At 42.7% G+C, this 11,949-nt stretch overlaps 1 protein-coding gene across 8 annotated transcripts in view; it reads right to left on the reverse strand.

Annotated features, from left to right (window-relative positions):
• Positions 1-10,789, reverse strand: part of NAXD (NAD(P)HX dehydratase) — a 45,297-nt gene extending 34,508 nt beyond the window's left edge. For 3 of the 8 annotated variants that reach the window (XM_037800670.1, XM_037800668.1, XM_037800671.1), the window contains exons 1-4: positions 8,944-9,905; positions 5,976-6,347; positions 4,820-4,885; positions 2,419-2,569 (exon numbers count right to left, since the gene is read on the reverse strand). In XM_037800670.1, the coding sequence (XP_037656598.1) occupies positions 2,419-2,569; positions 4,820-4,885; positions 5,976-6,347; positions 8,944-9,418 (1,064 nt within the window). In that variant the 5' untranslated portion in view covers positions 9,419-9,905. Of the gene's footprint in view, positions 1-2,418; positions 2,570-4,819; positions 4,886-5,975; positions 6,348-8,943; positions 9,906-10,439 lie in introns of those variants that run through there. The other 5 variants (XM_037800673.1, XM_037800672.1, XM_037800669.1 and 2 more) reach the window with 5 other exon arrangements.
• Positions 10,790-11,949: the final 1,160 nt, after the last annotated feature.

Consider the following 11,949-nt stretch of genomic DNA (forward strand, 5'->3'; position numbering starts at 1 on the left):
CTGCTAAGTGAGGGTGTTCACAGCTAACCCACAAAAGTGAAAACTTCTGTCCCCCACCACCCAAGAGTGCACCCATACTGAGAGACCTTAACCGCTAGACCTGACAGAGCCAGGAGCAAGCAAAGAAAAAAGAACAGCACACCTAAGGAGGAGGAGGAGGAGGAGGAATGGAGACACACAAGCAGAGGGAGCAAGACTAAGCTAAGCACCTTAACAGGGAGGACTGATAAACTGACAGGGGAGTTAAAGAAAAACCTTAATGAAAGACCTTAAGAGATTTCAAAGTGAGCCAATACAGGAATAAAAGGACTTTCTGGAACCAAAAAGCATGACTTTCATGTTTAAAAGATCAAGTGGGAGATTAAAAGAGAGCAAAAAATGAGACAGAACTCGTGATGGGAAACATGAGAGACACGGAGGACAGATCCAAGAGTCCAGTGGTAGGAGAAAAAAGAATGGATGAGAAGTTAGTAAACAACCAGTAATAGAGGCAAATTTCCAACATCCAAAGGGACTGATGTCTACAGACTGAAAAAACTCACCATGTCTCAAGCAAGATCAATGGAAAAAGAAAATCAGATGTCTCCTGGAGAAATCTCTAAAATCTAAAGAAAATGAAAATTTTACAAACTTCCAAGCAAGAAGAATGAAGGTGAATTGGATATGCATCAAACTTTTAATGTGCAATGACCAAAAGAAAATGATTTCTACTCAAGAATCCTACACTCAGCCAAGATATAATTCAGTTCACCTGCCTCAGCAGAAGATGCAGTGAGGTATGCAGTGAGCCGTGATTCAGAGAGAAAATCATCCACATACTCTGCCCAAAGAAAATACTCCCAAAGAATTCAAAGTCTTCCTACCCAAACTACAAACCGTAAAAGAAGAAAATAAAATAAACAGCAATATCTCTTACAATATTCAAAGTTAAATTCAATAGTTAACAGTCAGGCTAGGAATTCTTAGTCTAACTGTTAACTAAGGAAGGCTGACATCAAAGAGGAGGTAAGATGGGACTAAGTCATCTACAAGTTTCACCTTTGTGGAGGGGGGTGAAGTGAGCAAACAGTAACACTCTGTCCCCCGAGAGTGCAAAGGATAACTACTAGCTGAATTCAAAAGGAATAACAGGATTTCTAAATTAATGAAAGGAAAACCCTAGCAAAAATAAGGGAAGGAAAAATGGAAACACAACATAAAGAGTAAACTTTAAGAATCTTAGGATGAATACAGGCAAGTATATCTTAGGAAGAATAAAGGTAAGTAGATTCTAAATGTGAATAGGTTTATTTTCCCTGTTAAAAAAGAGCAGATGCTGCCAGATTGGGTCAAGAAACAAAATCCAGCCATATATTGTTTATAATAAATATACTGTGGTAGACTGAATCATGTACCCCAAGGAAAGACACGTCCTTTATCTTAATCCAGGTTCCTGTGGGTGTGAACCCACTTGTAAATAGAACCCTTTGAAGATATTATTATTAGCTAAGGTGTGGCCAGACCAAATCAGGGTGGGTCTTAATCCATATGACTGGAAGCTTATTAAGAGAAGAAATTCTGAGTCAGTCAGAGGAGCCAGAAGTCAGCAGAAACTAGAAGAGCAGAAATGAGAGAGGAGAAAAGAGAAGAGAGGAAGGGAGGGGAAGGGGGAGAGGAACAAGGGAGGGGGGAGGGGAGACGAGAGCTGGCCATCTGATGGAGGACTGACTTGGGGGAGAAAGCATGGCCTTGCCGATGCCTTGAACTTGGGACCACTAGCCTCTGAAACCGCAAGACAATGAATTTCTGTTGTTAAACCAACTGGTGTGTAGTATCTGTCATAGCAGCCCTGGCAAACTAAGACATACACTTAACTAGATGATAAACAGTTGAAAATAAAAGGATAGGCAAAGAGAAATCACATAATTGCAAGCAGAAACAGAAGTAGTAATCAAAGAATTTAAGTCAGAGGCAGTAGATATCATTTACAAAGAGGGACAAATTGTAAATCTTTATAATTTGTGTCAAATAGCACAGCAGCAAAATATATAAAACGAGTAGATAAAGCAGACCCTGAAGAAACTTAAGATCTGATAACTTTCATAAATGGCTTCCAAGAATAGTTTTAAATTGATTTAGCAGACCAAGCAGACAGAATGTTTTTATCCTGATTATAAAAGTAATACATGCTTATAGTATGAAGTCTGGTAGGTACAGAAAGGTATAAAATTAGAAAAAAATGTTTCCACATCTCACCAAAGGCAAAAACTTAACACTGACACACACCAGTGAATAATTCAATCAAGGCTTCTTTAGAGGTTTTTCATGTTTAATCAAAACACTGATCGCTGAAAAATACTGGGTGTGGATGGGTGGAAAGATGGACAGATGGATCGATTTCTCTTAAATACTAACAAACATTTTACATTTGTAACTTACTCTTGACAGCCTCCAACTATGCCTATTCTTCCATCTTGTCCTTTGTGCTTTTTGGTATTTAGAGGAGGTATAATATTTCTCACCAACTGAAAAGTATTTTCCATATCCTTTATAGAATGTGCTTTATGTAGTGAAAATGCTCTTTCTAAAACTGAAAAACAGGAAAATGAAATTCATTCAGAAAGGTAAATATCTACTAGAATACATAAAGAACAGAGACTTAAAATATTCCATTAACCAAAACACTTTCCAAAGTTAGCAAATGGATACTATAGATTTTTATCCAGTGGTTTCACTATTTTATTTCTGTAAGCAAATGATGTTCAGAAATAACAACATAACACTAATACATGCTATGTATATTGTTTATTTTTAAATGCATCAGACATGTTGAAAGACTACATAATCTTTCAGAAAGTTTTATCAACTAAAAAAAGCAATATTCCTTGACAAACTATAAATATTTATATTTCAATCTTCCTTTATGTTTATTAGGTCTCTTCTGTGCTTTCATATTGGAAAAGCAAATTCCCATTTATAACCTACAACTCTCATCTTCAAAAGTTTGACAGATTCATATTATTCCCCAATTAAATTAAAGTTGTATTTCCAAAACTCATGTGGATACTAATTAGACAACCTAGAAATAGCATTCTAAATATAGAACATAAAATATTTTAAATTGGGTTCAAAGTGACATTTTAAAATAAGTTATCATTTTTAACTGTCTCTAAGTAGCTACATTTTACTTGATCTTTCTTTAAAAACTTTCTGCATTGCTAATTTTGCCTTAATATTTAAACAGCTCAGCTGTGAGAGAAATGCTGTCTTCTAAAGAGCTCCAAGTATGAATAGACAAAATATATATTCTCTCTAGAATGACTCTTTGTAAATATAAACCATATTTTCTCAAACAAGGCAACCAATATTTTTATCCTTCTAATTATTTCAGCAGCTAAGAAAATTAAAGATATTAAGAGTTCAACTAAAGACCAAGAGCTGACACAGCTCTACATGGTAAAACAGTTTTATCTTTAACAGAACACTTCAAAATTTACTTTTTACTTCAACATTATACAAGTAATTTTCTTTAATGAGGAGATGTAAATTTCTTAGCTGACACACTACCTGCTTAGACCCCAAGATGAAAATATAATATTAATTACTGTCAAACCAACACCTTTTCACCTCCAAACCAACACAGGATTAAATCTTTGGCCAAGGAAAAGCACGACTAGGCTTGCTCAACAATAAATACAGATGGCTAATCCCCGCTACTCTCGTCTTTCATTATCACTGACATTCCGCTCCCAATGAAATAAGGAAACCGCTGTCTGCAGTACTACCTCCCATCCTTTAATTCAGAGGTAGGCCACAGAGGCAGGGCAGCGCAACACGGAGTTAACAAAGCAACCCTGCTCTAAATCTGTCTTTCCCCCCTCAATTCATTCAACTTCTCATAATCCCATCCTGCACCCCAAATCCAAAGATTACACTTTGTCTTTTCACTATGCACATTTAAAAGCACCAGGCACCACTATTTTTTGAACAGCATAACTGTAAAATCCTTTTTCCCTAGCACTATCTTTGATAAGCTACATGAAAGGAATTAGAGTTGCTATTATTAAATTTAACTATCATATCACTGAATGCTGATGAAGAATCTATGCAGTTATGAAAATGCTTAACATGTATTTGTCTCAAGCCTTAACATATCTAGCATAATAAAAATATGGCTCATCAATAGGAAAAAAAACAAGAATATCAAAGAATATTCACTCATTCAAATTCCCCAGAACAAGAAATACAATTGCTTTTTAAAGGCTAGGAATTGAAACATAGAATTCAAGCTTACCAGTCACTCAAAGGGTGTTGTGGGTTCCTTACACTGTTCTGGGTTTATTATATACCATCACTTAATATTTACTTAGCCACATATAAAATATCCCTACAACCAGTTGATTCCTTTGTACTATAGATACTGATGCTAGAGATGCCTGGTTTCAGGGTTCTACTGTCCCAAACTAGCATTTCAGTAACTCTTCCAGGAAGTGGCTATTGAGATATTATGTCATATTACTTAAGAATTAATTATAACCACTACTACAAATGAATGGATGTCAAGTCCGTCTTTCAAAATATTTACGAACTTAAAACATTAAGCAAGGAAAGACAGTCTGGGGGAAATTTAAATTACTTTTATTGCCACTAAATAAAAAGATACATAAAATAATTTGAAATGTGTATGCCCTAATAGGAATATCCTCTATAAGTTTAATTTTTCCCTGATCTTTATGTCTAAAAATAGACATTTAAAAAGATAGAGAAGCATAAATAAATATATCAAACTTTGATTTAGTATTTTTTCCTAATATGCAGTAATTTAGGCTCTTGGACTTACAATCGAATTCAAGGTGGAATTGTGGACCTTCCATTAGTGATAGAAGTAGGCACTTTACTAAAGCTTCTACAACCAAAAAAATGAATTGTGTTATTAGCAAAAACTCTGCCAAATAAAACTGTTCTTTAGACAGGCATAAAAGATTTGTAAAAATCTTTTTTCCAGTTTTTACAAACGCTTCTTTCTAAATTTAAGGCAGGACAATGTTTGCGAAGTTCACAAGTACTAAAAATTAACCTAATATTTTCCCTGCAGAATTTCTACACAAGGTATAAAATATAACTAGTGACTTTAGAAAGCCTTTGCTATAATGATATCTGATCACCAAGGAACAAAAATAAGGGGAAGACACGAGTAACATGAAGTGTCAAAACAGAATTATTATGAACCACAACATAAGAGACAGGCTAAAGTATGGTTTTAAAAGAATTCACTTGACCCTATTAAAAAATTTATGGGTATGGATCAAAGTTTCTTCTTTGTTGTAGGGGCTGCTCTTTGCATCGAAAGATGTTTAGCAGCATGCCTGGCCACCACCCACATGATGCCAGCAGCACAACTCTCCTCCCCCAATTGTGACAATTAAAAATATCTCTAGACATTGCCAAATGTCCCTTGGTTGAGAACCACTGATACAGGCGTATGAAGCTTTAAATACGTCAGTGTTTCAAATTAAATCATATTTAAGGCCATAAAAATTATAAATTTGACTTACGACATCAGATCAGAGAAAAACAACTTAGGTAGACCTCAATTTATGGCTGTTAAAAATTAACATTTTATACTGATCTAACATACCCGATGAAAACTATTCTTAAATGGCAATGCTTGGGAAACTCTTATCCCCACATTAAGTAAAGAAATTAAACCAGTTCAGCAGATAATCCCATATTTTAGAAGATTTCTTCCCCCAATTACAGGAGATTATATCTTATAAACATCGCACTTATACTTTAACTTTCAGATTTTAAGCCTTAAAAAGAAAACAGCACTATAGACTGGGTATGAAATATTTACTTTTGATATCAAAAAGAAACCAATATTTAACTACCCATTTGTACTTTGCCTTATAGCAGGCAAAAGAAGAAGAGCCCACATATTAACACAAGAGACTTGACACAAAACTAAGCTACAGCCACGTGCTAAAGTGCAATACCTAGGGGAGGAGCAAGAGCTGCCGCCATAGCATTATAACTAATGTCACATCCGTAGGTCTGGTGGTAGGCTCGCTGCGGTGGGCTTGGCGGTCTGGACTGTGCCCTGTGCGAGACGGCTGAGGAAATCCCAGCTAACACTCGTCCCAACATCTGCAACATCTGGAGCTCTCTGGTGCGCTCCGCTTCCCGGTGCTTGTCCTCCATTTTAAGCCTCAGCTCTTCACATCTGAAAAATTTCTGTTCTGCATCCACACTTTGCTGTAAAAGTTTTCCCATCATCTTGTCCAGAGGTATACTGGTAGGGTGCTTTTTTGATCTTTTTGGTTGAGAAAGAGGAGGTGTGCTGGCCTGAGCACCGATACGCTTATAGCCTACAATTTTTAAAGCAAATAATGATTTTGGTTGTTACTCCAATAATGACAAGTACACATATTGTCATTTTTCCTCCACTTCAAGGTATACTTTATTAGAAGGGTCAGATAACAGAGGACTTAACAAACACCATCCATTTAAACTACGCTCTATGACAGATAGATCTCTACAGCAGTTAAGCTTTTTTAAAAAAGCTTAAGTCCAATTTACCATAACCCAAAAATATATGCTCTGACTGTATAAAAACTCATGTTATATTAACATTGTAATCTTTATGGTATCCAGGAAATCTTGTTTTGAGCTATTACTTTATCTCAAATAGAAATGTGGTAGTTGAGCCAAAAGTGCACAAATGCTGTCAGCTTCACAGTAACTTGACCAGCTCACCAATGCAAAATTTATCTCTTCCTCCTCTATTATGCAAAAACATTTTAGACTTTATCAGTATTTCCAGTTTATGGGCTATGATAATACTACAAGGAATGAGTCTAGCAATCCTTGAGGACAACAAAAATCCTCTAAACTATTAGAAGATATGCATGTAAGAAATTATCTTTCAAATGTAGGTCAATTTCTAAATTATTTTAAAAGCATACTAAATTGATTATATCTTTTTGTTATGTACTTAAAAATTAACAGACACTAAAGGGTTAAGTAACTACTATTACCTGTGGGGTTCTGAAACCTTTCAAAGTCACAGAAAATACATGTGATAGGGACTGAAATGGACATAAAAATGGACTTTTCATATCCGAATTGATGGACAATCACGAACCTATTACATTTTGCCTACACAGAATGTGGTGCCTCTCCCATACTGTGGCTTAAGGGCAGGGGCTATGTATTTTCCAAGTTTGGACACCCCACCCTCAATCACCTCTAACAATGCCTCGCACAAAATAAAACAGTAAATGCGTGGTGAATTAAAGGCATCTTAGTTCACGCTCCTCATTAATAGCTAGTTGATCCTTCTTTTACAGATAAAGAAACTGAGGCCCAGAAAGACATACCTGTGAAGATGCCACAGTTAGTAATGGACAAGCCAAGTCAGAAGATACTGTTTTAGCAAAACTGACATTATAAGGCAAAAGAAACAATTTTTCTTTAACCAAATATTCACCTCACCAACCAGAGGAAAAGTCAAATCCTTTACAAATGCCCTCTGGAACGATTTGGGAGGAAAAAACTCATCAAGAAGCAAAGCATTTTCACTTTTTTAATAGGAATTGTATTAACACAAAGTAAAAGCTAAACTGCCCACCATCATTCTGTCCCATTCACCTGAGACAAATACTTTGTTAATGAAAGGGTCAAAGGAAGGTCAGTTAAATTCCCTTACACCTAACAGTAAACCAAAAGTTTCAGCTGGCTTCCTGACATACACCATTTAGACTTATCCACAAAGTTCTGAAGATAAAAAGGCCTTGACAAGAGGCAACTTGAAATTTATCCTATGAAGTAACTTGGTCTTTATGACAATTCTGAGTCTAGAAAAACAGGTCAAGTTTGTCTGGTTTTTGTTTGTTTTAAAGAAGTCTGGCTGAGAAAGACTGGAGAATTAAATCGATTTCTTAGTCTGGGCTGTTTTCCGGAATTACTTACCAACTGCAGCTTTTTGTGATCTCACTACTGTTTCTCTATGCCAAAAGTGCTTTAATGTGAATTTATAACTAATTAAGAGCACATCACAGCAGTCCTTAAATTAACTGAGATACTCTTCTGTAACTCCCTCCCAACCCCTAAAATCTGGGCTAGGAAGTCAGTAATCTAGGTAGATGCTACCTATTTTTTGGCAAAAGCTTAGCAAACCAGTTTTATAATAAAACTTCAAACAAACTCAAAGAAAAATCTTGCTAACCAACTATAAGCGTGTGAATTTAAGACAAGGAGCTAACCCCCAAAATCTCTAAAACAAAGTGGTGCTCAGAAGCCTCTCCGCTATTAGCTGATTACTGTCAGGTGTAGAAACCAGCAGAGAAGCTCCACCCAAGCAGTTTGTAGCAAGCCCTTCAACACATTTGGAACAAGCCTGCCAGAAAACAAAAGGCCCAAATTCCCTAACAACTGATTGTTCTCTGACCATGTCCAACATATATATACATGGTAAAACCTTTCTAACCACTACTAGAGCAAAACTATTCTTTATTGTCACATTAGATTGCATTTAACATTTCAGCTACTAGCTGTAGAATCTTGGATTAGTAACTTATTTTCTCAGATCCTCTACCTTCTATACATAGGAAGGTAACAGCAGTCTTCCCACCTTGGGAAAAATGAGATAATACGATACACATGCTATTTAGCTGAACAAAAGATATTAGCTATACTGATATTCATAGAGTAAACAGAAAGACATTAAAAAAAAAAACCACATGGAGGTATAGGGCTCCAAATAATTAAAATCCACTTGTTCAGACTATGCCTAATTTCTTTCTCCCTAGTTTGTCCTATTTAAAAAAGCTCAGAGTCGACTACAGTCCAGTAGCCAAAGCCAGGGATGCGGGTCCTCAGGGGCGCCAGGTTAACCCTCTGCGTCCTGCGGTTCGCGTAGGTTAACCCTCCCAGATGGGTCACACACACACACACTGCACTCACCGTCGCCGGGAGGCACGGGGATGGCGAAGGGGGCACACTCCACCTTGACACGATGTTCCGCGAAGGAAGAGCCCTCGCCCGTCAAGTCCATCTCCGCCGCGGGGTCCCGGACGGCAGCATCCCCCGAAGCTGGGGCTCCACGGAGGAGCGCGAGGCCGCCCGAAGGGACCCGGGAGCCCAGAATCCGGTCCATCTCGTCGAAGAACTTGCAGGCCTTGCGCACAGGCCCTCCCTTGGGGAGCCCGTTCCTCGCCTGGTAGTACTGGCGCTTCAAGCCCTTGATGCGGATCCGGCACTGCTCCGGGGTCCGATCGAAGCCCACCTCGGCCAGCCTGCACGCCACGTCCCGGTACACATGGCTGTTCCGAAAGTTCCCGTCCAGCGCCGACTGCACGTCCGCCTCGCCCCAGATGCCCAGCAGGGCTCGCGTCTCCAGATCGGACCACAGGAAGCCCCGGGTGTGAGTGATCATCATACCCGGCCCAGGTAGGCGCGAGGAAACGGATCGCGAGCCGGGCGAGGAAAGGGGAAGGAAAAGCCCGAAAAAAAACCACCGACCCTTCGCCGGGCAGCCGGGGAAACTGAGGATAGCTCCCCGCAGCGCTTCACATTTCTTCTGTCGGGCCCGGGGGACGCGGGCCGGGAGGCAGCTTCCCCTCACTCCGCTCCGCCCGCCGCGGAAACAAAGTTTAAAAGGGGGTGTCGAGCCGCGCTTGGCGCCGCCATTCACATGCAAATCCACACCTAGCGAGAGCCCCGTGCAAACGTCGCCGCCAGGCCCGGGGACGGCGCTAAGACGGCCCCGTGACCCGCGGAACCCTGGCGCCTGCCGCCGAGCCCGGCCCCGCGCACCGGCTCTGCCTGCCACTCGGACGACAAGGCTCCGGAGGCCCGCCCTGCGCCCGCCCGGGGCCCGCTCTCCGCGCGGGCGACGACAACTGAAGCCTCCGCTCCGCCGGAGCCCGCCCCAGTTCCCTCTCACCACCACCACCACCACCCTGACCCCGGCCCGGCGCCCGGCTGATACGCCTCCCGGCCCCCCTCCGGGTTCTGCACCCGCGACCCTTCCCCGCGCGCCCGTTCCCTTCCCGGCGCCTCCCTCCGCCCTTCTGGTGCCACTCACGCACGACGTCTCCGCCTCTCCTCCGGTGACAGGCGGAGGCACCGCCCCCCCAGCCTCGCCCGGGCGGCCGCGCTCCAGGAATGCCCCCGGCTGGCTCCCGCCGGCCACCCACGCTGCCTTCGGCACGACGGCACACAGGCCAAGCGGAGCGCGCCTCGGGGAGCTCCTGGCTCTCCTCCACCTGCGCTGCCGGCCCTCCGGCCCCCGTCCGCTTCTCGGGACTAACTCTGGGAACCTCGGCGGCGCGACTCCCGGAGAAGCCCTCGCCCTCGCATGCAGGCAGCTCCATGGCTAGCGCCTCAAGCACGTCAAGAGGGCGCAAGCCTTCCGCCTCCCTCCCGCCTGGGAGAAACGGCTCCGCGGCAGAGTATACCTGCGTCCAGAGGCGGCCAGTAGAGCGCGAGCGCGGCCGCAAGCAGCGCCGCAATGGCGGCGCACGTGACCACAGTCCCGGCTCGAACCCCAGTGATCGTCCCCGGCATGAGAGCGGTGCCTCTCTTCGGTCAGGGTCCGGCTTCCTCACCTGGGTCAGGCCTAAATCAATCTTACCTAGCCTGCAGGCCGGGAACCCGAGGCTGACGCGGGTTGCTAAACTACCCAAGCGTTGAACCACAACCATTGGGCGCTCCTTCCGGGTTCGCGGTCGCCCCCGCGTAGCCCCCGCGTAGCCCCCGCGCGGCCGCCGCAGGAAGCCGACTCGCACCTCGCAGAGGGTCGGGGCTCCGGGGCTCGCCCCACCCTCGGACCGACCCTTCACCAATCACCACCGGATCCGAGATGATTGACAGGCGCGACGGCAAACCCGGCCGGGGGTGGAGGGGCAAGCGCTGAAGACCCCGTGCCAGCTGTGGCTTAGTAGTGTTTTGCTGTGAGGCATGTTACGGAGAAGCAAGGTTATTAATTTGGGGCCTGATTTGTTTTTATCGTTCCTCGTTTGGTATGTGGCGTAATAGAAGATGAGCGAGGTAAAACGCTGCCCAATTTGCGAACAGGTTTTCCCTAAGAACAGCTCAGAGTTGGCATTCGGCATCAGAAAACAAGTGTAGTGCTTTGAGGACAGCTGTTTTGGGGCAGCCCAAATACGTTACAGGACTTTCTCTGTTCGGTCCGAGATTTAGGTCTCCAAGCACGACCTCTCGCCTGAACTCCAGACTGCTATATCCAACTGCCTATCCACCTGCACTTGGATCTCAAATTGAACATGTCCAAAACCACCTTCTGATCCCAACTCCCCACCCTCTTCTCCCCTCATATTGGGTGGCAGCTCCATCATTCCACCTGCTCAGCACAAAAACCTTGAAGGCATCCTGACTTCTCTCTCTCACGCCCATCAACACGTCTTGTTGTCCCTGCCCTGGAAATAGTTGCCTCTCACACCTCCACTGCCACGGTATTTGAAGTATTTGAAGCCGCCATCATAGATAGCCTGGATGATTCCAAGAGTCATCTAAATTCACCTCCCTACTTCTCTACAGCAGCAGAATGATCTTTCTTAAATGGAAGTTAGATGATGTCACTCCTCCAGTGCTTCCCCATGTCACTCAGAATAAAATCCAGAGGCCCTCCAGTGGTCTTCAAGCCCTTACGTGACACCACACACACACACACACACACACACACAATCTTCTACCACTGTCCTCTTTGCTCCCTCTTTCCCAGCCATACCAACCTCTTTGCCCTTAATCTAACTTGCCAAGCATATTCCTGCTGTTCTTTCTCCAGATATCAATATGGCTCATGCACTCATTTCATTTTGGCATCTGCTCAAGTTGTCATCTTATCAATGACAAGCCATCCCTGACCATTTCTATATAAATAATTCATACCCCTTGACCCCTACCCTTAATCCCCTGGCCCTGCTTTATTTTTCTTCTTAGCATTTT

Source organism: Choloepus didactylus, chromosome 12 (genome assembly GCF_015220235.1).
Source record: "Choloepus didactylus isolate mChoDid1 chromosome 12, mChoDid1.pri, whole genome shotgun sequence".
Lineage (NCBI taxonomy): Eukaryota > Metazoa > Chordata > Mammalia > Pilosa > Megalonychidae > Choloepus > Choloepus didactylus.